The 27,958-nt window shown below is 48.9% G+C and overlaps 2 protein-coding genes across 2 annotated transcripts in view; one reads left to right on the plus strand and one right to left on the minus strand.

The window, feature by feature from the left end:
• Window positions 1–1,054: 1,054 nt before the first annotated feature.
• Window positions 1,055–20,556, minus strand: RIBC2 (RIB43A domain with coiled-coils 2). Its single transcript, XM_033233611.1, has 7 exons — window positions 20,418–20,556; window positions 19,953–20,034; window positions 16,187–16,531; window positions 11,075–11,193; window positions 6,502–6,729; window positions 2,611–2,777; window positions 1,055–1,192 (listed from the first exon to the last, which is right to left on the minus strand). Exons 1-7 carry the CDS (start codon window positions 20,529–20,531, stop codon window positions 1,114–1,116), a joined length of 1,134 nt encoding a protein of 377 aa, XP_033089502.1. The 5' UTR covers window positions 20,532–20,556; the 3' UTR covers window positions 1,055–1,113.
• Window positions 20,557–20,813: 257 nt separating this feature from the next.
• SMC1B (structural maintenance of chromosomes 1B) overlaps window positions 20,814–27,958 on the plus strand; it is a 66,718-nt gene continuing 59,573 nt past the window's right edge. The window contains exons 1-4 of the mRNA XM_033233610.1: window positions 20,814–20,974; window positions 25,524–25,712; window positions 27,234–27,346; window positions 27,436–27,639. Of these exons, the coding sequence (XP_033089501.1) occupies window positions 20,866–20,974; window positions 25,524–25,712; window positions 27,234–27,346; window positions 27,436–27,639 (615 nt within the window). The 5' untranslated portion in view covers window positions 20,814–20,865. The remainder of the gene's footprint in view (window positions 20,975–25,523; window positions 25,713–27,233; window positions 27,347–27,435; window positions 27,640–27,958) is intronic.

Genomic DNA, 27,958 nt, shown 5'->3' on the forward strand with positions numbered 1-27,958 from the left:
TGTCATGGAGAAGTAGCAAGCCGACCCCCTTCTTTTTTGGCCAGAGCATGGCAGGATTGGTGGAGGCCAGAGCAGCATCCTGGACCACAGGACAGGAACTGTGTGGTGGCGGAGAGCACAGAGTCACAAGCTGGAAGGAGTCTCAGCAGAGCAACCATATGAGCTTGTACTTCCATGAGAGCAGAGGTGAGCCTCTGGCTTTCTTTTTTTTTTTTTTTTTGAGACGGAGTCTCGCTCTGTCGCTAGGCTGGAGTGCAGTGGCGCGATCTTGGCTCAATGCAACCTCCACCTCCCAGGTTCAAGCGATTCTCCTGCCTCAGACTCCCAACTAGCTGGGACTACAGGCGTGCACCACCATGCCCAGCTAATTTTTGTATTTTTAGTAGAGACAGAGCTTCACCATGTAGGCCAGGATGGTCCTGAACTCCTGACCTCGTGATCCACCCACCTCAGCTTCCCAAAGTGTTGGGATTACAGGCGTGAGGCACCGCGCCCGGCCGAGCCTCTGTTGTTTCAAGGCCACTGCTGTTTCAGGTCAGTTTTAGGAGCCGGTCGAGTGAAGTGCCCGAGAGCCAGTTCTCCTTGGGTTCAATCCCAAGCACCCACAGTTCCCGGGGGTATGACCTCGCCAAGCCACTTAACGTGTCTGTAACTCAGGTTATTCAACTAGAAAATGTGAGTAGTAAAAATACCCATCACCAGCCGTTGTGAGAATCAAATTAGTGACTTCTACATGAAGTGTGTGGATTTGCACATAGCTTTGCATGTGGGAGCAGTAACTATTACTGCAGCTGAACCTTGAGTCTGTGCAGAACACAGGCCCATCTTAAACACCACCTTAAATACCACCTCTCCCTAAGGTGGCCCTGAGCAGGCCCGTGTTGAGCTACTTCCCAGAGCCCCACCCAAGACCTTCGCTGAGCTGAGCCGAACAGAAATGAATGTTCCTCACAGAAATACAAGGGAGAGGTTAGATCAATGTTTTGTCTACAGTGGACGATTACAGCTGAAGGGCACTTGTGGCCCAAGGAGTGTATTTTTAAAAAAGCAGTGTGACTCTTTAAGGCTGCCACTCTTTATACGTGAATGACGGGAACAAGGGTGTCTTCCTCATTATCGACTTCCTGTATTAAATTGTGTGAAATAATCTCCCGTGGGTTGATTTGTATAGACTTCATTCATGTATTTTTTCCTGATAACAAAACGAGAAAAAGAAAGTCAGCAAATGTGTATACTTCCTAAATATTCTGTTTTTTTTTTTTTTGAAAAGGCACACAAACTTTTTATTAGTGTGTTATCCCCAAAATACAGAATACATTTCACACCTAATGAGCCCCCCCAAAATGATCCATCTCAACCACTCCTCAGTGGCGAGGGTCACTTTATAATTACACTGCAGGTAGATGAGGGACTTACACCAGTAACAGTTGGGGACATGTGAAAATTAAATCTCCATGGGTGTGACTGTACACTGTGTTCACCCTATTTGATTTGTCAGATCATTCTTTTCTTTTTTTTTAGAGACAAAGTCTTGCTCTGTCATCCAGGGTAGAGTGCAGTGGTGTGATCATAGCTCACTGCAGCCTCTAGCTCCTGGGCTCAGGCGATCCTCCTGCCTCAGCCTCCCCAGTAGCTGGGATTTCAACCGTGCGCCAACCATGCCTGGCTTTTCAGATCTTTTTTTTTTGTTTTTTTTGAGACGGAGTTTTGCTCTTGTTGCCCAGGCTGGAGTGCGATGGCACCACCTCGGCTCACTGCAACCTCCACCTCTCGGGTTCAAGCAATTCTTCTGCCTCAGCCTCCCAAGTAGCTGGGATTACAGGCATGTGCCACCACACCCGGCTAATTTTTATATTTTTAGTAGAGATGGGGTTTCACCATGTTAGCCAGTCTGGTCTCGAACTCCTGACCTCGTAATCTGCCCACCTCGGCCTCCCAAAGTGCTTGGATTACAGGTGTGAGCCACTGTGCCCAGCCTTCAGATCATTCTTAATGCTCCTTTTAGGCCCTCCGCAGAAGTGATGATAACAGATGGACCAACCAGCAACCAGACATCGGATTGGAGAAAATATTCCTGGGCCCCTCCTGAGTTTAAGCCAAGAGCTTGATAAATAAGTAAATAAATACTGTGTTTTTCAGTTGCGAGTTCACCTATTTACTTGCATTTGACATCTTCCTGCAGCTGGAACTCTGAGACAAAGTCTTGGGGTCCTGTCTATAACCAAGACACTCCAGGCTTTTTAGGGGCAGCCCAGGGAGCCCCTCTCTCTGCCTGGAAAGCTGTCCCTGCTAGTAGGTAATGCCATCCTCCTCCTGGGTCTCAGCCATGAAGCCTCCTCCAGGAAGCCTTTCTGACTTCCCCAGCAGACTCAGTGCTCTTCTCTGGGGCTTTCCGGTGTGGAAAAGCCCCATGCACCCTGTGTGGACAGCAGTGACCCGTGGCCCATGGGTCTGTCAACCCAAGCCAGCCCATTTGAGGTCCACAGTGTCCAGATGAGGACCACCAGGGCGGGGTGTTTCCCCTCCTGGCCCTCCTTGTCCTTGACCTCCACAGCCCCGCAGTCTCTCCACCCGGTCCCCCATCTGGCCCTGGTCCCACCTAGCACTCACTGCAAACGCTGCTCCTTGGCCAGGGTGAGGTTGCGGCTGTCCAGAGCTTTGCGCAGGTTGCACTGCTGCCGCCGCTGCTGCCGCTCAAACAGCAGGGTGGCACGGGCCCCCTGAATCCTCCGCCGGTCCCAGTCCAGGTCTCGCTGGTGCTTTTCTTCCTGGAGCCTCTGGAAGGAAAAGAGGCGGCTCACCACTGCCTTTCCCCAGAGCCAAAGAGCCCCAGGGGATTGTCTAGGAGGCCTGGCCTCTCATTCTACAGATGGGGAAACTGAGGCTCAGAGGAGTGGCAGGTAGGTGACCGATGTCATGCAGGAAGCCAGAGGAGACCCCCAGCCTGCCCTCATTCCACGTGTGTGCCAGACGGTCCAGGCAGAGTTGCAGTCCTGAAGCACAGAGCAGGGCCCTGGACCCCAGTTCCAGCCCCAGCACCTTTTCCACCTTGGACTACATCCTGAACCTCACACCCCCTGCCGGTGCAGGTCCCGGCCCCACTGCAGCCTCCCACACACACGCACCTCTGGCCTGCAGGGAAGCAGGTGGCTGAGCTGCCCCCCCGACTCCTCATGCCCTGGTCCACACCACCACCACTGTCCCTCCTCCTCCCCAGACCCACCAAATCAGAAGCTCACACCAACTATGGCACCTGCCAGCCCAGCCTGGCCTCTCCCACTCACTCTTTGCAGGTTTGAGACCCTCTCCAGATCTCTCCTGCCAGGATTCTCAGTGGTTTCAGCACACACAGAGACAGCCCTCTCCTGTCCCCAGCTGCTCAGCTCTCCCGCCTCCTTGCCAAAGACCTAGTCCCGGCTTCACCTTCTCACCCACTGGGCACACCCTACCAGTGGGTCTCAAACTTGAGTGGGCATCAGAATCCCCTGCGGGCTTTTGAAACCACAGACTGCGGGCCCCACCCGGCCGATGCTGCAGGTCCGGAGACCCTCCCTTTGGGACCCTCCACCCTTCCCTTGTTATTACCAATAATGCTGCCCCCACAGTCTCACTGCTCTAACCCGCCTCTTCTACTCTCTCCAAGTCCCTGATTCCTGATTCCAATGATTATGCCCCCCGCGAAGTGTGACCTCCCGTCCGCCGGCCGCCACTTTTCCAATCTCTCTCTGGCTCCCCGGTTAGTGTTATGGAAGACGCTCCCAGGCCGATACCCTCAGTCCCCTGAGTTCTTCACTTGGTCAGGCAGGCAGTGACCACGATGAATCCGGCTAAGCATGGGTGGGGACACCCCGACAGCGCTCTCTGGGGTCACTTCAAGGTCATGACTATGAACCCCCAGTGGGCCCTCGGCACTGTCTGACCAGCCTGTCCCCTTCCTCCAAGCTGTTCCCTTTCCAGTTCTTGTAGATGACCATTTACATTAACTCCCCCCAACCCTGCTCAGTTCTACTTCTAAAAGGTAGAAAATGACGGTCACTTCAGTGGTCCTGAGCCACAGCCCCCAGTACAAATCAATTTCAGGTCTCATTTCTGTTCACCCGCAAGCTCCTGCCCTGACGCCCCTTCCCATGACTCCAATGACGGCTCCGAACTCCCAGGCCACACCAAGCCCTCAGCTAGCACTCCATGTCCCTTGCTCTCCTGCAGCCCAGGGACATGGCTCCAGCAAGTGTCTCCTCTGGCATCAATTCCCCCTCTACTGCATCACTCCGGTTGAATGACAAGCATGCTGTTATTTCTACAATTAAGACAAACAAACAAAAACCTTCCCTTCACGCCACGGCCCCCCAAGCTCCCACTCCATTTCTCTGCACCCTTTACAGCAAACGCCTTGTAAGTGCTGTCTACATGTGCCGTTTCCATTTGTTTCCTGCCTGTTCTCTCTTGAGCCCATTAGGCTGGAGGCCCCACTCCTCTGCCAAATGTGCTCCTTCCTGACGGGGTCCCCGGTGACTGCCATGGTGTGGGATCCAGCATTTAGCCTGCAGCCTGGCAGCAGCGTTTGACCCAGGGGTTCCTCTCTCCTTCCCTCCCAAACACCTTTCCTCACTTGGCCTCCAGGAAATCACGGCTTGCATCTGTCCAACTCCCTGGCGGCCCCTTCTCAGATTCCTGCTCTTTATAAACAGTGGTGGTGAGAAGGGGGGTTCTGAGGGGGGAGCAGGACTCAGTCCTCAGCTTTAAATACTCTCTGTAGTGCTGGGCATGGTGGCTCACGCCTGTAATCCCAGCACTTTGGGAGGCTGAGGTGGGAGGATCATTTGAGACCAGGAGTTCGAGACCAGCCTGGCCAACATGATGATACCTTACCTCTACTAAAAATATAAAAATCAGCTGGATGTGGTGGTGCATGCCTGTAATCCCAGCTACTGGGGAGGCTGAGGCAGGAGAATCGCTTGAAGCTGGGAGGCAGAGGTTGCAGTGGGCCAAGATTGCATGACTGCACTCCAGCCTGGGTGATAGAGTGAGACCCTGTCTCAAAATGCATGCATACATACTCTCTGTAGGTGACAACTCACATTTATGCCTCTGGCCCAGACCTTGTTCTGAGCCCTGTGTTACATATCCAGCTGCCTCCTGGGCTTTAATTGGAAGCTGTGGCAGAAAATACTACTTGTCTCCCCGTAACCATTTTCCATTCTTCCTTAGTAAAAGAATCACCAGCACTTCACTGCTTGGAATAAACACATTTCCTTGACTTTTTTAGAGTTAGGGGCAACCTTGTGACTACGTGTTGTCCAATGAAATGTAAGTGGAAATCTCCTTAGAGTGTTCTCCATTCCTCCATCCTGGTAGCTGGACTATGCATGTGATGGCTGGTGCTCGAGCAGCCATCGTGCACTAAGAAGTGAGAGCCAGGAGCCAAGGATAGCGGGACATCAGTCAATGACCACAGAGCTGCCATACCAGCCCTGAACTGTTTTCCTGAGGATTTACTTGCAAGAGAGAAAGTTCTATTTTGTTTAAGATGCTGTTATTTGTGGTTTTCTGCTACACTCAGGCAAATCTAATCCTAATAGATACAGATCTCTAATGAACTTTGCACACTTAACATATCCAAAATTGTAACTTTGACTTCCACCCCTCCCACCCCATCAACCTGCTCCTCCCACCATCTTCCCTATCTCTGGAAAAGCCAATTCCATCCCTCTAGTTGCTCAGGCCATAGGACCTGAAGTTGCCTTTAACTCCTCTCCTTCACACATCCCCACCCAACCATTCATCCGATATTGTCGACTGTACTTTCAACATAGATCCAGAATCTGACCATTGCTCAGCACCCCCACTGCCTGCCCCGGGGTCCCAGCCAGCATCGCCTCTCACTGTGAACACTGCAGAGGCCTTCCTGGAGATCTTCTTCCTTCCCCTTCAGCCCCTATAGTGTCTGCCCTCAATACAGGAGGATCATGCTGGGGGTCCTGTTCAACCTAAGTCAGATCCTGTCACTCCTCTACCCAAAACCCTGCAGAGTTCCCCATCTCAGTCACAGAAGAGGCCAAAGTCCTCCCCAGTGGCCTGCCAGGACCTTGACCCTCTGCCTCTGAGGCCTCAGCACCTGCCCCTCTCCTCACTCCACTCCAGCCACCAGGCTCCTCGCTCTTCTCTGAGCAGGTCCGGCAGGGTCCTGCCTCAGGGCCTGTGCCCTTACAGCTCGCCCTGCCCGGTCACCCTTTTCCCAGGTAGACACATGGCTCCCTCCCTACCCTCTTTTGGGTCTTTGCTTCAGTGTCTTCCAGTCTACTGTTCTCTTTCTTGGCACTCCTACTCCTGATGCCACATCATACGGGTGTGAGACTATCTGGCTCTTGTCTCCCCGCCTCCCCCGACTAGAAGGGAAATTCCTTGAGGGCAGGTCCTAGGGCAGAGCACAAGGCCTGCTACAACTACATTTGTGCCTGGAAGGCAGCTCTGCGGGCTCTGGAAAAGGGGCGGGGCAGCCACCAGCTTCTCCTGGACTTGCTGCTTCTGGACGAGGCGGATCTGCTCCAGCTGCTCCTGCGTCATGCCCTTCCAGCGGTCAGGGAGCACACGGTGGGGCCCGAAGGAGCTGGCTGCCTGCTGCGGGTTCTCGGAGAGCAGGTCCCCACGCAGCAGGTTGGTGATCTCAGCCAAGTTGTCCTCTTGTTCTTGCTTTTTTTCTTGCTTTTTCCTTTCCACTGACTCGATGGCCTAAGCAGGTGAAGACATTAAAGAAGATGGTCCGAGTGACCCCAGGGCTATTCTGACACCCAGGCAGCAAACCTCACTGGGGCCTTGAGGGGAGGGTATGCTAAGGGCAGCAGGAGTTCGGTGGAGGGGAGACTTGTCAGGCATGGATGCGGGAGGGTCCTTGAACCCCTGGCTGTCTGCACACTGCTGGGCTGGACTCGGGGGATCACCACCTGTTGGGTGTGTGCATAAGAGCTCTGGGTCTTGCACCAACTTGCCAAGGCAGGGAGCTCTCTCCTTGGATTAGGCCGCCACCCCACATGGGCCTGGCCCCAACCAAGGCAGGGCTCTGTGCCCCTGGCAACCCTTGGACATCTGTGGGCTGCAAAGAACACTCAACAGAGTGATTTACAACAGTGGTGACTTCTAAATGGTAGAAAATGCAGTCACTTCAGTGGTCCTGAGCCGCAGTCCCCAGTACAAAGCAATTCCAGGTCTCATTTCTGTTTGATTCCCTGGGGGGTCTCTGGCTGGGTGACCTGCACCAAGTCACCTCCCCTCTCTGGGCTGCAGTCATTTCTCAGAAGATGGCTTTTAGGAGATATGTACTTGGGATAACAGTTGTCCTCAGTAACACATGGACAGGGCAGTTTGCAAGGAGCCGGCATTCCACAGGTGCTCACTGGAGGCCAGCTTGATGGAGTCACACAGCACACACTTTGTAGCTAGACAGGCCCAACTTCAAATACTGGACTTGCCCCTGAGTACTCCCTAAGAAAGTCAGCTCATCCTTCCAAGCCTCCTTTTTTTTTTTTTTTTTTTTTTTTTTAGAGATGGAGTCTTGCTCTGTCAGAGTGCAGTGATGCAATCTCAACTCACTGCAACCTCCACCTCCCAGGTTCAAGTGATTCTCCTGCCTCAGCCTCCCGAGTAGCTGGGATTACAGGCCTCTGCCACAACGCCCAGCTGATATTTTGTATTTTTAGTAGAGACGGGTTTTCACCATGTTGGCCAGGCTGGTCTCAAACTCCTGACCTCGTGATTTGCCCATCTCGGCCTCCCAAAGTGCTGGGATTACAAGCGTGAGCCACTGTGCCCAGTCTCTTTCTGTTTTTTAAGACAGGGTTTCACTCTGTTGCCCACGCTGGCGTGTAGTGATGCACTCATAGCTCACTGCAGCCTCCACCTCCCAGGCTTGAGTGATTCTCCTACCTCAGTGTCTCAAACAGCTGGGACTATAGAGCTGTGCCACCAAACCCGACTAATTAGAAAAAAGAATTTTAGAGACAGAGTCCCACTGTATTGCCTGGTCTAGTCATGAACTCCTGAGCTCAAGTGATCCTCTTGCCTCAGCTTCCCAAAGCGTTGAGATTACATACATGAGCCACCGCGCCTGGGTCTGAGCCTGTTTCTTTGTCAGTTAAGGTGGATTAATCATGCCTCTGTGGGAGGGCTGAACACAGTGACTACTAAGAGCAGCTAATTGTTGCTAAAATTAAAAATAATAGTCAACCAGGTGGATCACCTGAGGTCAGGAGTTCAAGACCAGTGTGACCAACATGGTGAAACCTCATCTCTAGTAAAAATACAAAAAAAAAAAAAATGAGTCAGGTGTGGTGGAGCGCACCTGTAATCCCAGCTACTCAGGAGGCTGAGGCAGGAGAATCGCTTGAACCTGGGAGGCAGATGTTGCAGTGAGCTGAGACGGCACCACTGCACTCCAGCCTGGGCGACAGAGTGAGACTTGGTCTCCAATAATAATAATGACCATCACCTGCTGAGTCCTGATTGTGTGCCAAACTGTCCTGACCTGTCACGTGCATTACCATGTGAGTCCTCGCAGCCACCTTACTAGCAGGTGTGATGGCCAATACTGCTGACCATTCGCTATCAACAGTGTTCTTCCTGGGCACGGGGCAGAACTCCCCGTCCTGCTCACTTAGACTTAGCGTGACCATGTGGCTTGCTTTCACTAGTGAAATGTGAGCAGGGGTGGCAGTACTGCTCCTGGGAGAATGCCTGGGAGGACTAGGCACACATTCCTTCCCTCCTGTGCTGCCGGGATCCTCCGGCTGGCGGTCGCTCAGTCCCAGGGCCTGGGCTCCAAAGTGAGGTGGCCGAGGAGCAGGCCTCACAGCCAGTCCACGGCAGGCAGGGAGCATGCACGGAACACCAACTTTCTGTTTAAGCCACTGAGACTGGTGGCTGCTTCTTACCCCAGCAAAAGGGTAAGCACATTCTCACCGACACAGAAGGGTGTTATCGTTTCCTCATTCTGCAGATGATCAAACCGAGGCAGTGGGTGGCCTGCCCAAGGCTGCAGGGCAGAGCGTGGTCTCGCACCCGTGTGGTCAGGCTCCAGAGCCTGTGTGTCAGACCCTGATGCCACAACTGACACACAACGCCTCTCTGACGAAGGGAGCCCCGACCCAAGAACTGGAGGCCTCAGTGTGTCCTTCCTGTTGAACTGGACCAGCTGCTTGGACTTTTCTTTTGAGGATAGTTGTCCAGAACCTTGTATTAACATCCCAGGTCAATGAAACAGCCCAGTTCTAGTTAGGAACAGAGCTGCAGAAGCCGGAGGGCAGCCCCCCCCAGTGCAGAAGTGTTTGTGATGGCGCTGCCTCGTGGCATCCACCTGAGGAGCTGGGGGCTGAGAATACCAGGCAGCCTGTGGATGCCCATTAAACATCTTCTAGAATATATGAATGAATCCGCTGATGAATGAGACAACAGGGTTCAGCAAAAGCTACCCCAAAGCCCAGCAGGAAGGGCTCCATAAAGACTGGTTGAACTGATGAATGAATGAGTGAATTATCATCATCATCATCATCATCATCATCATCATCACTTCCATAAACGAATGAGCGGATCACCAGCCAACAGTGGACTAATTGTCAAGGGCCGCACCCTGCCATTCACTTGCAGTGGGGACTGGAGCCAACGGACCCCCGTCTTCGGGCGCCCTCTGTAAAATGAAGGGCAGCGATGGATGATCTGTAAGACCTTGGCAGCTCACTGGGTGGTGAGCTCGGACTTCAGGTGTCTTGCTTTGCCCTTTGGTCCTCCCCAGCACCCGCAGTTGGCTCTCCTCATTCCTCTCCCCCGTGTTGAAAACCCACATTCTCTGGTGTCTGGTCCAGCTTCTCTAGGATTTTTGACTGCCTGCCCCTACCAGGAGGACAGTTTTGAGCTTGTATCTCCAATATATTTAGCTCACAGTGTGGTACTACTATATTTTAATGACAGCACATGCTTATAACTACACATGAACATGGAAATCAAAAGCGATGAGGTTAAAAATGAATATGAAGCAGGGCTCTGGTATCTGCTCTCCCACAGATCCTGTGCACAGCCTTCTTTGGGGACCATAGTTCTAGTTGACAAGCGAACCTGATCAACGAACCCAGGCAAAGTCCCCACCCACCAGATAATAGAATTGCATTTGAAAAGAAAACCTTGTCTGGGAGGGAGAGATACGGGGATGAGCTCTAATTTCCAAAAGGAAAAGAGGGCCAGATGTGGTAATCCCAGCACTTTGCGAGGCTGAGGCGGAGGATCGCTTGGGCTCAGGAGTTTGAGACCAGCCTGGGCAACATGGCAAAACCCTGTCTCTACAAAAAAATACAAAAATTAGCTGGGCACGGTGGCGCGTGCCTGTAGTCCCGGCTACTTGGATGGCTGAGGTGGGGGGATCACCTGAGCCTGGGAGGTCGAGGCTACAGCGAGCCGTGATCGTGCCACTACACTTCAGCCTGGGTGATGGAGTGAGACCCCGTCTCAAAAACAAAAAAACCCAAAGAAACAAAAAGAAGAACATACTTCAGCAACTTCAGCATCAGATGGGAGGGGAGGGGAGTGTGTGGGAGGAGGGGAGGCAGAGTTTAGAGGGGAGGCAGGAGCTCTCAGGAGGCCCCATTGTCTGAGCTCATCACGATCTTCTTTATCATCCCTGCCATTGGTGAGCAGCGCAGTAGCTGTTCTCGGTAAAGGGGAAGTCTGAGAGGTGGGAAGAACAGAAGCCAGCACCAGCCATTGGAGCAGAGCTAGGTGGTAACAGTCTAGGTGAATGTCACCATCCTTATGTTACAGAAGAAGAAACTGAGGTGTAGAAAGGTGAGCTGACTTCCCCAGGTCACATGGCTAGTTTGGCAGGTTTCCCTCCAAGATTCAGAGCTAAGGAACAGGACTGGGTCTCATCCTTCTCATAATCAGGCAGCCCATCAGGGTCTCTGTCAGGGCTGGTGATGGGACCAGGGAAGCAGGCTGAGACTGGGATCCCAGGGAGGCCAGAGAGCCTTGAGAAGCCGTAGTGGGCTCATCCTCCTCTCCAGTCATCGAGCCCGGGGTCTCGGAGTACGTATACCTGGCGCTTGTTGAAGTCTTTCACAGATGCACAAACGGCCTTTCTGGTGGTGCTTTCCAGCTTCTGTAGGTGCTTGGCTGCCTCATCAAACTGCAGCCTTGTCTCTGTGTAGAGGGCCTCTGAAAGGAAGGAAGAAGCAATCAGACCAACCTGGCCACGGGAGTGCCTTCCCCCTGACCTGTGGCCGTTCGTGCCTTTGCCTCCTACCACGTCCTTACCCATGAGCATGATGAGGACAGGAACAATGACAGGACCTGCCTCTCAGGCTGTGGGAGAGTCAAGCTCCCAGAGGAGTGCTAGCGATCATCACTATGCTGGGGTCCTGGGACAGGCTGGTGGTGTGCCCCTTGCTGTCCTGCTCTATCCAGAGGCAGCTACATCCTTCCAGTGGGCAAGAGATACTCTACAGCCCCAGGAAATGACGTTTGAGATCTGCAGGACAAAAGAAGTGGGTTGGGAGCAGATGCCGAGGTTTTGGGAAAGAATTCAACGGAATCCAGAAGTGAAAGAACAAGAAACCCCACAGGCCTCTACGGAGGAAGTGGGGCCAGATGACAGATATTGTGGGGTGACAGGAGGACTTGATTAGGCCAATGAAGAAGAGAAAGAGGAGGAGGAGGAGGTGAAGGGGTCAAGGTAGAAGGTCCAAACAGAAAAATGGGAAGATTTGGAGTCCAACAGAGCAGGCTCACATCGCAGCCCAGATATTTCCTAGCTGTTAACCTCAACGATGACTTAGCCTCGCTGAGCCTGTGTCCTTACCTGTGAAGCAGGACACACTTCCTTTGCAGAATTATTATTATTGTTATTATTATAATTATTATTTGAGATGGAGTCTCGCTGCGTCGCCCCGGCTGGAGTGCAGTGGCGCATCTCAGCTCACTGCAACCTCTGCCTCCTGGGTTCCAGCGATTCTCCTGCCTCAGCCTCAGGGATAGCTGGGATTACAGGCGTGCACCACCATGCCCAGTTAATCTTGTATTTTTGGTAGAGACAGGGTTTCACCATGTTGGTCAGGCTGCTCTTGAACTCCTGACTTCAGGTGATCCGCCCACCTTGGCCTCCCAAAGTGCTGGGATTTGAGGTGTGAGCTACCGCGCCCGGCTTGCAGAATTATTAGGTTAAAAAAAAGTCATCGATCAGGTTTCTTCATTCAAGTATTTGTGCCCTGTGGGTCTCCTCACTGCCTCCAGAAACAAAGACCAAACTCTTTCATCTTCGATTTCTGGCCTCTGAACAGTCAGTCAGCCTCACCTCTCACCATCCATTTGTTCATTCATCCATTTAACATAGAGCCATGGAAAGCCGAGCATGGGGGTCCCACTTTGCTGGGCACAGGATACATAATGGGGAGTAAGGGCTTTTCCTGCCTTCCTGGAACTTGCTGCCTAGGAGAGGAGACATCAACCAACACAGGAATCCAGAATAAATGTATTAATGCCAACTGTAGCAGTGACAGGGAGGCAAGGACGGAGAGACCAAGAGGAAACATGCTGGGGGTTCCTGGCTGAGGCGGCTGAGCTTAGGGAGGAGGGTAGGGGATTGCTCCTCTGGGAGCAAATGCTGTTCGAGACCTGGAGGACAGAAGAAGTGGGTTGGGAGCCAGTGCAGAGGTTCTGGGCTGGGAAAGGATACAGTGGAATCCAGAAGTGAAAAAGGAAGATGACAGGAACACAGCAAGCAGAGGGGGCGGAGTCGACAGTGGAGAGGTGGGTGGAGGCCCAGCATGCAGAGCCTGTGGGCTGTGGGAGGATTCTGCATCTCTTTCCAAGTGCTTGGGAAGCCATTAGTGGGCTTGAAGCTGGGATCGACAGGGTAGGGTGATGCTATCCAACCCCGCATTTTTGTTTTTCTTTTTTTGAGACGAGTTTTGCTCTTGTTGCCCAGACTGGAGTGCAATGGTACAGTCTCGGCTCACTGCAATCTCCACCTCCCGGGTTCAAGTGATTCCCCTGCCTCAGCCTCCCAAGTAGCTGGGATTATAGGCACATGCCACCACGCCCAGCTAATTTTTGTATTTTTAGTAGAGACAGGGTTTCACCATGTTGGCCAGGCTGGTCTCAAACTCCTGACCTCAGGTGATCCGCCCGCCTTGGCCTCCCAAAGTGCTGGGATTACAGGCGTGAGCCATCGCACCTGGCTGAACCCCACATTGTTTAAAGAGTATCACTGACTGCTGTGTTGGGAACGGATCACAGAGGGGCAAGAAAGGAAGTGGAGGCCATCAGAAAGATCTCGGCAGAGGTCTGTCCAGCTGAGGTGGTGGCTTGCATCACAAGGGTGACAGCGGGGATGGGGACAAGCGGACAGTTCAAAATAGATGCAGGAGGTAGAAGGGGCAAGAGTTAGAGATGGCCTGGAGACGGAGGTGGGTCATGGATGATTCCCTAGACTTCTGGTTTAAGGCAAGAGGTACCAGTGAGTGGGAGGAGAAAGATGGACACAGGAGCAGATGCAGAAGAGGATCTAGGGCTGCTTTCCAATATGTTGTGAGGGGTCCCGTGAGGTGTCAAGGAGACCGCTGAAGAACCAAGCACACAGCTGAAACAAAGCCTTTTGGCCAGAGGTGGAAACAGACCACGTGGGAGACGGATGAACCATACAGCATGTCCGTGCTCAAGGCTATGGAGAAAAACAAAGCAAGGGGATAGGGAATGTGGGGTGGGAAGAGGGTACAGGGTTTAAAATAGGGGGTCGGGGAGGCCTCACGGATAAGACAGCATTTTAGCACAGCCCTGGAGGAGGAGAGTGGTGATCCCTACAGATATCTGCAGAAAGACATTTCTAAGGAGAGGGAACAGCACATGCAAAGGCCCCAAGACGGAAGTGAGCCTGATGCACTCATGTCTGAAAACAGCAAGATAGTGTGGAAAGAATGGAGTGAGAGGGCAGCATAGCAGGAGATAAGGCCAGACTGTGAAGGTCCCTGAAAAAAATCGTTTACTCTGAGTGAAATGGGGAGCTACTGTAGGATAAGGGGAGAGACCCAAAGAGCAGCTGAGAGATGCTTTTTGTCAGTTTGTTTGATACAGAGTCTTGCTCTGTCACCAGGCTGGAGTGCAGTGGCGCAATCTTGGCTCACTGCAAGCTCTGCCTCCCGGGTTCATCTGCCTCAGCTTGCTGAGTCAAGTAGCTGGGACTACAGGTGACCGCTACCATGCCCGGCTAATTTTTTGTATTTTTAGTAGAGATGGAGTTTCACTGTGTTAGCCAGGATGGTCTCTATCTCCTAACCTCATGATCCACCTGCCTCGGCCTCCCAAAGTGCTGGGATTACAGGCGTGAGCCACCGCGCCCGGCCTTTTTTTTTTTTTTGAGACAGGGTCTCACTCTGTTGCCCAGGCTGGAGGGCGGGGGCACAATCAGGGCTTACTGCAGCCTTGACCTTCCAGGCTCAGTGATCCTCCTGCCTCAGCCTCCTGAGTAGCTGGGACTACATGGGCACAACACCATGCCCAGCTAACTTTTTACTTTTTTGTAGAGATGAGGTCTCACTTTGTTGCCTGGGCTGGCCTTGATCTCTTGGCTTCAAGTGATCTTTCCTCCTCGGCCTCCCAAACTGCTGAGATTGCAGGCGTGAGCCACTGCGCCCAGCCCAGAGATGCTGATAGCCTTAGTTCAGAACAGTAATGTTGGAGAAGGGGGAAAGCAGTTGAAAAATGGAGAGAAAGGAAGGAGTCAAGATTACCTGGGCTGGGGCCCAGGCAGCTAGAAGAAAGGAGCTGTCACGGATGTGGGTAGGTCAGGTCTGCGGGGAAGAACAGAGTTATTGGACTTGTGCTGATCTTGCCAAGTGCATTAGACATCCAAGAGAAGTTAGATGGATTTATGAGTCTGGATTCAGGGAAGAGTCCAGGCCGGAGGTATAAACCTGAGAAATGATGGCCTATAGGTGGCATTTAAAGCCATGAGACCAGACGAGATCATTCAGGGGTGAGTTTAGCTGGTAGAGGAGAGCACTGGTGTGAACAACATCCAGAGGTTGAGCAGATGAGAAACCAACAAAGGACCTGGGTGGGAAGGGAACTAATACGAGAGTGGTGTTCTGAAAGCTGAATTGTATGCGGATTTCGAGGAGGAGGAGGAGATCGACTGTGTGCTGTGCTGGTGTTAGGTCAAAATGAAGATCGAAAACTGACCTTGGATTGGGTGACACGGAGGTCACTGGTGAGGCTGGCCAGGGCAGTTCCAGGGGAGCAGGGAGGGCATAAATCTGGTAGGAGTGGGTTCAGAGAGAATGGGAGAAGAGGATCTGGGGAGACATCACTCATGGAGAGTAGACTGGGGAAAGAAGAGGCTGGGAGGAGGATGAGCCAAGCAAGGAAACTGCAAACTAACAAGCAGAGAGGAGGGGCTCAAGAAGGCCAAGTGTGTTCCTCTCTGTGCCCGGTCCCTCTTTTGTCTTCCTCATTGCTCCTCACTATTTCATCGCCCGCTGACACACCCCAAGAGAGCAGGGATGTTGCTGTCTTCGTTACCAGGTCTTCCTGGCACAGAAGTGGCTGGGAGGATCAGTGCTGCTCGAGTGCAGGCATGAAGAGGAGCTGGGAGAGCAGAATACTGCTGACCTTAGTGAGGATGCATTGGGCTTTCTGCAGTTCCCTCAATGAGAGGCTGTTTCAGGCCTTGGAGCCTTTACCCAAGAGGTTCCCTGGACTTGGGGAGTCCTGGTGAGGGCATGTGACCACTATGCCTGCAACTACACCCCCAAAGTCACCTGTAGGAACTTCTACCACAGCACCCAAGAGACTTCGGAAGACCTGCATCTTGCCATTCATCTTCCCAGCAGACTGGGAGGGCAGGTACCGAGTGTGAGTTACCTCTGCACACCAGCATCCACCTAGGACCCCAACACAGCAAGTGTTTCCTGCATGACTGAGGTGTGATTCGAGACGTTTCCCTCCTGGAGGGCAGGCTCTGACTTTTCTTTCCCCACAGGGCCAAAGCAGCATGTGGCTGTGCACATTAGTAGGACTTTAAAAAAATCCCACAAAAACTGTAGGGTTGCTTAAAGAAACAACAACAACAAAAAAAAAAAAAAAAACAGAAAAACTGTAGGGATGGTTTGTTGAAGACAGCATTGAGACCAGCTCGTCTCTTCTGTTTCATTACCTGCGCATTTTTGTTCAGCACGGGCGTTCTTCCATTCCCTTTGCTGCTGCAAAGACCATTCTCTGTTTTGTTCCTCTTGGAATTTCTTCCTCTCGTGGAAGTTTAAATCCTCTCCCATGAATTTCTGCATTCCTGATATCGTATTCCGAATATCATTATCTGACTGCCGGGCTGGAAGATCTTTCTTAAGGGCTAGGGGGTCAGACAGATCAAATTCACGGCGAGTTTCTGGCTTCTGAAAGCTCTGCTGGAAGTCACTGATAGCCCTACAGAGATTTTTCCTATCCCTCTTTATCCGGTTTTCCAGTATACACATGATTTTGTCATTTTGCTTCGTTTCAGCGGCTGGAAGAGATATAGCATATCCATAAGCTTAGGATTCAGTGGAAAAAATAAATTTGAATCCATTTTATTTTTTATTATTTACTTTTTTAGAGATAGGACCTCATTATGTTGTCTGGGCTGGTCTCCTGGCCTCCAGAGATCTTTCTGCCTCAGCCTCCTGAGTCGCTGGGATTACAGAAGTGAGCCACTGAACCCAGCCCATGAATCTACTTTAAAAAGTATTTTTTTCAGTGATTGCAAAAGTAATACAACCCTCCAAAAAAGTAACCCAGCCATTAAAGGATTAGTATCTTGAATATACAAAGGGTACCTACAAATCAATTTTAAAAAACCCAAAAACCCAACCCAATGAATGGGCAAAGTGTAGGAACAGCCAGGCAAATCACTATAAAGAAATCTGAGGCTGGGTGCGGTGGCTCACGCCTGTAATCCCAGCACTTTGGGAGGCTGAGGTGGGTGGATCACCTGAGGTTGGGAGCTCGAGACCAGACTGACAAACATGGTAAAACCCCGTCTCTGCTAAAAATACAAAATTAGCTGGGCGTGGTGGTGGGCACCTGTAGTCCCAGCTACTTGGGAGGCTGAGGCAAAAGAATCACTTGAACCTGGGAGGCAGAGGTTGCTGTGAGCCAAGATCACGCCACTGCACTCCAGCCTGGGTGACAGAATGAGACTCCGTCCCCCCTCCAAAAAAAAAACCAAAAAAAAAAAACCCCGAGTAATCAATACACTTATGAAAGGATGATCACCCATACAAGGTAGGAAACATCCAATGAATTGAAGGCAAAATATTTAAAATGCTAACAATGGCACATATTAGTACGGATGTGGGGAAACAAGATCTCTCATTTGCATCTGGGCACGGTGGCTCACTCCTGTAATCCCAGCACTTCGAGAGGCCGAGGCAGGCAGACCACAAGGTCAAGAGATCGAGCTCATCCTGGCCAACATGGTGAAATCCCATCTCTACTAAAAATACAAAAATTAGCTGGGCGTGGTGGCGCATGCCTGTAGTCACAGCTACTTGGGAGGCTGAGGCAGGAGAATCACTTGAACCTGGGATGCGGAGGCTGCAGTGAGCCGAGATCGGTCCACTGAACTCCAGCCTGGCGACAGAGCGAGACTCCATCTCAAAAAAAAAAACAACTTCTCATTTACTGCTTGTAGGAGTGTAACTTGGTACACTTACAACAAAACAATTTTGCAACATCCCATAAAACTACCTTTGACCCATCAATTCCACTTCTAGGTATCCCTGTCACATGTGCTAGGGACACAATTCATGGACAGTCATCGCAGCAGTGTCCACAATGACAAAACAACTGAAAAAAAAAATCTAAACCAGCCATCAGTATGGGAATGTATGAAGAAACTGTAGTTAATTCATATAACAAAATGCCATAAAACAATTACAATGAATACTCTCTAAATGTAAATCATGGATTAATTTCAAAAATACACACCTGAATGAAAGAAAAACATATTGCAAATGGATCTATTCAATAGGATACCATTTACGTAAATTTTAAAAACACATAAAAATGGCCAGGCGCGGTGGCTCATGCCTGTAATCCCAGCACTTTGGGAGGCCGAGGCGGGCGGATCACAAGGTCAGGAGATCGAGGCCATCCTGGCTAACACGGTGAAACCCAGTCTCTACTAAAAATACAAAAAATTAGCCGGGCGTGGTGGCGGGCGCCTGTAGTCCCAGCTACTCGGGAGGCTGAGGCAGGAGAATGGTGTGAACCTGGGAGGCGGAGCTTGCAGTGAACCGAGATCGCGCCACTGCACTGTAGCCTGGGCGACAGAGTGAGACTCCATCTCAAAAAAAAAAACACACACACACACATAAACACACACATAAAAACAATTTTATGTTGCTGTGAATACATACATAAATAGTGCAAGCATAAAAGTGTGTGGGGGCCGGGCCTGGTGGCTCATGCCTGTAATTCCAACACTTTGGAAGGCAGAGGCGGGAAGATCACCTGAGGTCAGGAGTTTGAGACCAGCCTGGCCAACATGGTGAAACCTCATCTCTACTAAAAATACAAAAATCAGCCCAGCATGGTGGTGTGCACCTGTAATTCCAGCTACTCAGGAGGTTGAGACAGGAGAATCGCTTGAACCCAGGAGGTGGAGGTTGTGGTGAGCTGAGATGGTGCTACAGCACTCCAGCCTGGACAACAGAGCAAGACTCTGTCTCAAAAAAAAAAAAAAAAAAAAAGTATGGGAATGATAAACACTTCTGAGGAGAATGGAAGGGAAAATTAAGAGGTGGGGGGGTGTTGCTATATAAAAAACACAATTCGCAAAAAACACTCAAGATATCTGAAGCCAATTTGGCAAAATGTTAACATCTAGTCTGGTGGTGGGTAGCTGTCACATTGTTTTTGTAAGATTGAATTACCTCATAACTAAAAATATTAATAAAAAAGATAAAATGTTTGGAACATACAGAACAGTATAAAGCAGAAAATAAAGTTTACTCATAATTCTATCCCTCCAACATTACCACTGCTAACATTTTGGCATATTTCCTTTCTGTCTTCTAAGCATATTTTAAAATATTTCAAAAACATAGTAGCCCATGGTATGTACAATTTTGTATCCTGCTTTTTTTCTATTATAAAAATCTTTATGGTGTTTAAAAACAATGAAATTTCTTGGTTTTTTTTTTTCAATTTATTTTTATAGAGATGGGGTCTTGCTTTGTTGCACAGGCATGTCTGGAGCTCCTGGTCTCAAGTGATCCTCTAGTTTTAGCCTCTCAAAGTGTGAAATTTCAAGAATTGTTAAAATTGTTGGACATGATAGGGGAAAATGAGTTCTATTTGAAGTGGAATAATAATACCTTGATGTGAATCATGTCTATCTCTGAGTCAGCTTGAGGGTGTGAGCGTGGACATACGTGTTGTCTGGTATAAACAGCTGTCCTCCATAGAGGGTCTTAAACTTTTGAGCAGAGAAAGTGAGTGTGTGTTTAAGGCTTTTCCTATCCAGTTTTTTAAGAAAATGGAAGAAAACATACATTTATCGTTAAAATCTTTTTACTATAATCCACATTCGAATTCAATAGCTGTTTTTATTTTCAGAGAAGAAGAATCAGTGCATTAAGTTAACTGGGCACAAGAAATTGTGAAATCTAAAAAGAGGAAGAGTGTGAAAATGACAACTTTTTATATATGTGAAGAAATGAGGGCTGGTTACAGTGGCTCATGCCTGAAGTCCCAGCACTTGGGAGACTGATGTGGGAGGATCACTTGCACACAGGAGTTCCAGACCAGCCTAGGCAACACAGTGAGACCCCATCTCTATTTAAAAAAAAAAAAAAGGCGGGGGTGGGGTGGGCGGTGGGGAAGACTGGAGTCTAAAGGCACACAATCCTAAACCAACAGATAAGCATTCAAGAAATGCTCACCAAACGTTTCGTGTCTAGCTTTTTCAGTAGCTTCTTTTATCTTCTGGTCATGAACTTGAACATCCCAGGCTTCAGTGTCTCCCTATAAATGGAAAAACAGGGGAGAAGGGTTAGGGCCAGATACTTTTATTCAGTAATAACAATCCCACTTATTATTATTTTTAATCTCTGCCCCACTGTATACGAGTTGTAGAAAATCTGGCTCAGGGGAGGAGAACCGCTGGGGACTCCAGGCGAGCTCGAGAGGGAGCATTATTGGGCCTGCTAAGGTCTCCCACACCTTTGGCAAGGTCAAAGCATCGAATTCTTCCTCCCCTCACCCTCCTTCTCCCCCTGCAAAATCCGGTGCCGTTTGCAGCCTCCTGGCTCAGATGTTTCATCCTAGAACTCATCTCCTCTCCCCCTCCACGCCGCCCCTCGCCCGCATCTGCCGCTCTAACCCCGTCCCGGCCCCTGCCCTTTCACCCCAATGATCCTGTTTCTGGCGTTGAAGACCCGCTTCTGCCTGCACAGCTCCGCGTGCCTCCTCTTGGCCAGGCTGGCGTCCTGCCGCAAGTCCTTGGGCAGCGCCACCGCCATGGTCTGGGAACCCACGGAAAGCCTAAGCGGTTTTTAGAACACGCAGGATCAGGAGAACAGACGACGAAAATAAGCAAGCTGTAGCGGAGGGGAGGTTGGCTCCCTGGGTCGGGCCGGAGAAAGACAAGCCTGCAGCACAGTTTTCTGTCCGGCTCCCAGCTACGCCTCAGAGGTGCTGACGCTCCCGCTCCCTCGGAAATGTCAACAACTCGTTGCTAAGGAACGACTTCGCGCTCCCCGCGACTCGCTCTCTTCTCGCGACACTTGGCGAATCCCTTCCCGCGCTTTTACCGCGGGCGCTTGAGGACGCGGGTGAGGCGGGGAGGGTGGCGCCATGGGCCACCTGGAGCTGCTGCTGGTGGAAAACTTCAAGTCCTGGCGGGGCCGCCAGGTCATTGGCCCCTTCCGGAGGTTCACCTGCATCATCGGCCCCAATGGCTCTGGTAACTGAGCAGCTCAGGGCGCCACCGGAGCGCGTCCGCCGCCCCAGGCGTCCAGGCCACACGTGGCTTGTGGGGTGTGGGCGGCTGCTGCGGGCGCCTGGCCGGCCTTCCGCTTCCAGTCCTGACCCTGACCGGATCCTGGCCTGGCCCTGGCCCAGCCCCTGCCCGTCACCCCACCTCAGCCCTGGCCCTCGCCCTCCGCCTCACAGGTCCCGACCCTTGTCCCTCCGCCCCACCTGGGTCCCCACCCTCGCCCCCCACCTCAGAGGTCCCGACCCTTCCTCTCGGGCCCCACTCTCGCCCTCCACCTCCTGGCTCCCGACCCTCGTCCCACACCCTGGGGGACCCCACCCCGCCTCAGCCCCGGCCCTCGCCCTTCATCTCAGGGGCTCCCAACCCTCGCCCCCCACCCTGGGGGTCCTGGCCCTTCCTCTCCGCCCCAGTCCCGCCCCGGGCCCTGTTCTCTGCCCTCACTCCTGCTTCTGGGACTGCTCTGGCCCTCGGCCCTGGTCACTCTCGTCCCTTTTCCCTTCTCTTCCGAAGCTGAAGGGAGAGGGAGCTGTCGAGGGGATAATGGGTTCCAAGCAGCCAGAACCACCATTGGATCCAAGGGAGTTTTTACCCAGGAGTGCAGTGATGATGATGACTCAGTTTAGCAACACCGTCTTTGCTTAGCCATGGCACATGGCTGCTATCCCCATTTTATAGTTGGGGAAACTGAGGTCTGGAGAGGCCAGAGGACTTGCGAAGGTCTCTATTAATAATACAAAAATGAGCCGGGTGTGGTGGCGAGTGCCTGTAATCCCAGCTACTCTGGAGGCTGAGGCAGGAGAATCGGTTGGACCTGGGAGGTGGAAGTTGCATTGAGCTGAGATCACGCCATTGCACTCCAGCCTGGGCGACACAGTGTGACTCTGTCAAAAAAAAAAAATATATATATATATGTGTGTGTGTGTGTGTATATATATGTGTGTATATATATATATGTGTATGTATATATATATATGTGTATATATATAGGCTGGGCGCGGTGGCTCACACCTGTAATTCCAGCACTTTGGGAGGCCGAGGCGGGTGGATCATGAGATCAGAAGTTTGAGACCAGCCTGACCAACATGGTGAAGCCCTGTCTCTACTAAAATTACAAAAATTAGCCGGGTGTGGTGGCATGTACCTATAATCCCAACTCCTGAGGAGGCTGAGGCAGGAGAATCCCTTGAACCTGGGAGGCAGAGGTTGCAGTGAGCCAAGATTGCACCACTGCACTCCAGCCTGGGTAACAAGAGCGAGACTCGGACTCTAAAATAAAATAAATAAGATAAATATAAAATAAAATCGGCCGGGCACAGTGGCTCATGCCTATAATCCCAGCACTTTGGGAGGCCGAGGCGGGCGGATCACCTGAGGTCAGGAGTTTGAAACCAGCCTGGCCAACATAGTGAAACCCCCGTCTCTACTAAAAATACAAAAATTAGCTGGGGGTGGTGGTACATGCCTGTAATAGCAGCTACTTGGGAGACTGAGGCGGGAGAATTACTTGAACCCGGGAGGTGGCAGTTGCAGTGAGCCAAGACTGCCACTGCACTTCAGCCTGGGCGAACGAGCAAGACTCCGTCTCAAAACAAAAAAATAAGTCCTGGCATGGTGGCTCACACCTGTGATTCCAGCACTTTGGGAGGCCGAGGCAGGCAGATCACTGGAGGTGGGGGTTCAAGACCAGCCTGGACAACATGGTGAAACCTCATCTCTACTAAAAATACAAAAATTAGCCTGGCGTGGTGGCGCACACCTGTAGTCCCAGCTACTTGGGGGACTGAGGCAGGAGAATCGCTTGAACCTGGGAGGCGGAGGTTGCAGTGAGCTGAGATCGTGCCACTGCAGTCCAGCCTGGGCGACGACAGAGCAAGACTCCATCTCGAAATAAATAAATAAGTAAAAAATAAAATAAATAAAATGCACTGTTCAGTGGTTTTTAGTATATTCAAAAGTTGTGCAACCATCATCACCATCTACTTCCATTTTCATTACCCCCAAAGAAACCTTGTACTCAGTAATCACTCCCCGTTATCTCCTCTCCACCTAGTGCCTTGCATCTACTAGTCTACTTTCTATCTCTATGAAATTACCTATATGGGACATTTCGTATAAATACAATCAGACAATATATGGCCTTTTGTGTCTGACTTCTTAGTAGAATGTTTTTCAGGTTCATCTATGTTACTTATTAGTACTTATGTCCTTCTTGTTTTCAAATAATATTCTACTGTATAGATACACTACATTTTGTTTATCCATTCATCAGTCGATAGATGTTTGGGTTGTTGCCACTTTGTGGTATGTTATGCTGCCTTGAGTCTCTTGACAGACTATAACCTTTATTAGGCAGGGACAATATTAATGAAATGTAATGGAATAAATGGATTTGGATGAGAAGTATTTAGGCAGATTTAAATAATGACATTGATTTTAAAAGTTTCTGTTTAGTTCTGTTACTTATACTTGAATTACCTAATAATTCAATGAATGTTTACCTTGTCCCATTTTCACTGTCTTACAATAATAGCCCTCAATGTGCAGATTATCCATTAACCCAAAAAAGCCATTTCATATCTGTTAGTTGACTGAGACTCAGCTAAGTAAATTTGTAGCAATTCATTTCTAGTTCTTTTTAGAAAGACCCTAAACCTAGAACTAAGCCATATTTCCAGTGGCTGATAGTATTTCTTTGCTTTGTTCATGTTACTTTCCTACTCTTGAGATGGAGTCTTGCTCTCTTGCCCAGGCTGGAGTACAGTGGTGTAATATCAGCTCACTGCAACCTCTGTCTTATAGGTTCAAGCGATTCTCCTGCCTCAGCCTCCCGAGTAGCTGGGATTACAGGCGCATGCTAACGCAGCTGGCTAATTTTTTGTATTTTAGTAGAGATGGGGTTTCACCATGTTGGTCAGGCTAGTCTCAAATACCTGACCTCAGGTGATCTTCCTGCCTCGGCCTCCCAAAGTGCTGGGATTACAGGCGTGAGCTGCTGCACCCAGCCTGAAAGTTTAAACTGCTCTGTGGATATAGGGGAAGGGATGTGAAAAGGGGAAATAAATTAATAGAGATGGTGACAGCTGCATTGACGTTGCACCTTGGAAATTGTCTTAGAGAAAATTATGGGCCAATGATTGGGTAACAGATTTAACATTGGGATTAGGAATACCCACAACTACCCTTAGGTTCAGTAATTTGTTGGGAAAACTCACAGGATTCTACATATAGTTTGACTCAATACTATTATTTATTACAGTGAAAAAATACAATGCAAACTCAGCAAAGGGACAGGGTATATGCGGCAAAGTCTTAGGAAACCAGGTGCAAGATTCTAAGTCCTTACCCATTGGTGTCACTCAGTGCTTCATTCCTCCAGCAGCTAGTCCACACATGTGAAGTGTTGCCCACCAGGGAACCTCACTAAAGATTCAGTGTGCAGTGTTTTTATCGGGAGATTGTCACATAGGCACGGTTTGCCTATCTTGTACCCAAGTTCCAGAATCTTCTTAGGCCAGATCTTCCTCAAAAGAAATTATAATATTCCAGAATCCTAGAAAGAAAGCATTTGTTAAGATTAAATCATATTGTTTGCACAGGTAGTTTAGGCACAGTGAACCATTCTTAATAGGGAATGTTAGAAACCCTCCCAACATCCAAATCCAAATCCCTGTAAGCCAGCCAACCTTGTAAGTAGGACTTTCAAAAGATAACAGTATCAATCCTGCTATATAAATTTTCTGTAGCACCATCTCATACCAATCATAAACAATTTTAATTTAGCCCTTGAAAAGATCCTGGATTTAGTTAGCTTCTCTTTGTTTGTTTGTTTATTTATTTATTTATTTATTTTTGAGTTGGAGTCTCCTCGTTGCCCAGGTTGGAGTGCAGTGGCGCAGTCTTAGCTCATGCAACCACTGCCTCCTAGGTTCAAGTGATTCTCTTGCCTCAGCCTCCTGAGTAGCTGGGACTACAGGTCCGTGCCACCAAGCCCAGCTATTTTTTATATTTTTTGGTAGAGAGGAAGTTTCACCATGTTGGCCAGGCTAGTCTCGAACTCTTGACCTCAGGTGATATGCCCACCTTGGCCTCCCAAAGTGCTGGGATTACAGGTGTGAGCCACTGCGCCCAGCCTTAGCCTCTCTTTTTTTTAGAGTATATGAGGATTTGTTGCTGCACCAATGCTTTAGGTGATAGTTTCCATATTTATAAAATGAGGATAACTGAAACTCAGTGAAGTTAAATGATTTGCCATGGTGTGATACCTAATAATGGAAGAGAGCTGGGATTTAGATACGTATATTTTAGTCCTTAAATTTAGATCTCTTGATAGTCTACAATGGATGCGTGGAAGAAGCAAATTTTCTACATCAGATATTTCAGTCATGCATTTTGAACATTGATAAAAAGGACATGTCTGTTGGCTATATTTCACTTCGATTGGTGACGGTTTCTTCAGCTCTGGGCAGGGCTTTTTATCATTAAGAATGTATAGTGTTTTTTCTCTTTTCTTCCCCAGGAAAATCTAATGTAATGGATGCACTTAGTTTTGTAATGGGAGAGAAAACAGCTAATTTAAGAGTGAAAAATATTCAAGAACTCATTCATGGAGCACATATTGGAAAACCTATTTCTTCTTCTGCAAGTGTAAAAATTGTATATGTGGAGGAAAGTGGTGAAGAGAAAACATTTACAAGGATTATCCGAGGTATTTTTTTATAAAATTTTTTTTCATTTTATTTTTCAAGTCAAGTAAGATTGCCCGTTTTTTCTTTTTTTGGGGGGTATGGTTTATTATTCTGGCATAATGAGCTAGAGTTCTTTTTTTCTCTTGCGTAGCGTATCTCAGAAGCAAGTAACAGAACCTGTTTGATTCGCCATATAATCCTCCAATTATGTTTGCGTTTCCTTAACAGACATAAGTTCAAATCCCCCTACTGTCAAATAACATTTTAAAATCTGGATATTTAGTTAAGATGAAGGAGGGAGTACCTTGAAGACAGAGAAATCTTAACATTTATTCTTGAGGTTCTTTGTGTTTATCAGTTTTTCTTAGTGATGAACAAATTGTATGCACATTTTTGGCTTTTATAGACAGTTTTTTCTACCACCAAAAAGCAACTTGAGTGAAATGTTTGAATTGTGTGTGTGTGTATATGTATTTATAGGAAAAGGGCGAGGACTGGGGAAAGAGGAAGAGTTTTTTTTTAAAGGTGTGGATGGATAAGAGACCAGTAGTTGAATTATTTGAGCCTTTGATCAGTTGTTCACATGTGATGGGGGTAGAGGCAGAGTCATTCATGCCTTATGCTAGCTCAGTGAATCTGCATTTTTTATATAACATAATATAGGCTGGGCATGGTGGCTCACGCCTGTTATCGCAGCACTTTGGGAGGCCACAGCGGGAGGATTGCTTGAACTCAGGAGTTTGAGACCAGCCTGGGTAACGTCATGAGACCCTGTCTGTACAAAAAATTAGCTGTGTGTGGTAGCGTGAGTCTGTAGTCCCAGTACTTAGGAGGCTAAGTTGGGAAGATCACTTGAGTTTGGGAGGTCTAGGATACAGTGAGCCAAGTTTGCGCCACTACACTCCAACCTGGGCAACAGAGCAAGACCCTGTCTCAGAAAAAAAAAGATAAAGATAGGGCAGAGGAGACAATCAGATATGCATTTATCTCAGATGAGCAGAGGGATGACTTTGAGTTCTGTCCTTTGTCCTGTACATGTGAAGATAAGCTGTCATTTTATATTGTCAGGTTGAAATTCAATAGAACTATTTTAGGGTAAAGATCTTGGGGCCCACAAGGAATTTCCCTGTGGGTAAATTGTGAGGGAGGCATGCAGTTTTTGTTGTTGTTGTTGTTGTTGTTGTTAATCTTTATAGCTACCTTATTTAGGAACAAAATAGGAGGCAAGTTTGCATGACCTAGTTTCCAGCTCAACTTTTCCCTTTGGCTTAGTGAGTTGGGAGTTCTGAGATTTATTTTCCTTTTACATCCTGACTCAGATCAGAGACTTTCATGTGTTTTGTTAGCCACTGTAAAATAGACCTTGACATGTAATAGACACTTAATATTTGTTGACTCATTAAATGCATTTATTCCCGTGTATGTTATTATATAACTGGCCATTTCAATAAGAAAAGTAATTTTATTAAACTTTCAGTGGATTTTGAGATATATCTGGTATTTATATATTTTTTAACAGGCTTTTTATTCTTTTATTTTAGGGGGATGCTCAGAATTTCACTTTGATGATAATCTTGTGAGTCGTTCTGTTTACATTGCAGAGTTAGAAAAGATAGGCATAATAGCCAAAGGACAAAATTGTTTAGTTTTTCAGGTAAGTAGCTATAGTAGTTTATTTGATTCAGAATTTTGAAAACACATCACTATATTTTATGTGTTGGTGTGCATTACTGTTTTTAAAAGGGAACTGTAGAGTCGATTTCATTGAAGAAACCCAAAGAAAGGACACAGTTTTTTGAAGAAATCAGCACTTCAGGAGAGCTTATAGGAGAATACGAAGAAAAGAAAAGAAAGTTACAAAAAGCCGACGAGGATGCACAGTTTAATTTTAATAAGAAAAAAAATGTAGCGGCAGAGCGCAGACATGCAAAATTAGAGAAGGACGAGGTAAGATGTCATGAAGATGTAACCATTAAGTATTGGATACCAAATTTTCTATGTTAGAATCACTAGATATGGGCTTGGGGTTACCAAGAAGGTTAATTTAGTAGTATAAGACAATGAAAGCCCAATATTCATTAAGATAAACTTTTTTATATATTTCCCACTATTTGAGTTTTTCTTTCTGAATAGGCAGGACAGCCTGAACTAGAAAAATGTCTGATTTTCCCAGCTGGAAACAAGCTTGTGAGGTTTCTGTCTTATGTAGCGAAGGCTCTCAGATGTTTGGATATTAAACCCCTTATGCTCTTAAAAATTACTGAGG

This window comes from Trachypithecus francoisi, unplaced genomic scaffold (genome assembly GCF_009764315.1).
Source record: "Trachypithecus francoisi isolate TF-2019V2 unplaced genomic scaffold, Tfra_2.0 Lachesis_group14, whole genome shotgun sequence".
Classification (NCBI taxonomy): Eukaryota; Metazoa; Chordata; class Mammalia; order Primates; family Cercopithecidae; genus Trachypithecus; species Trachypithecus francoisi.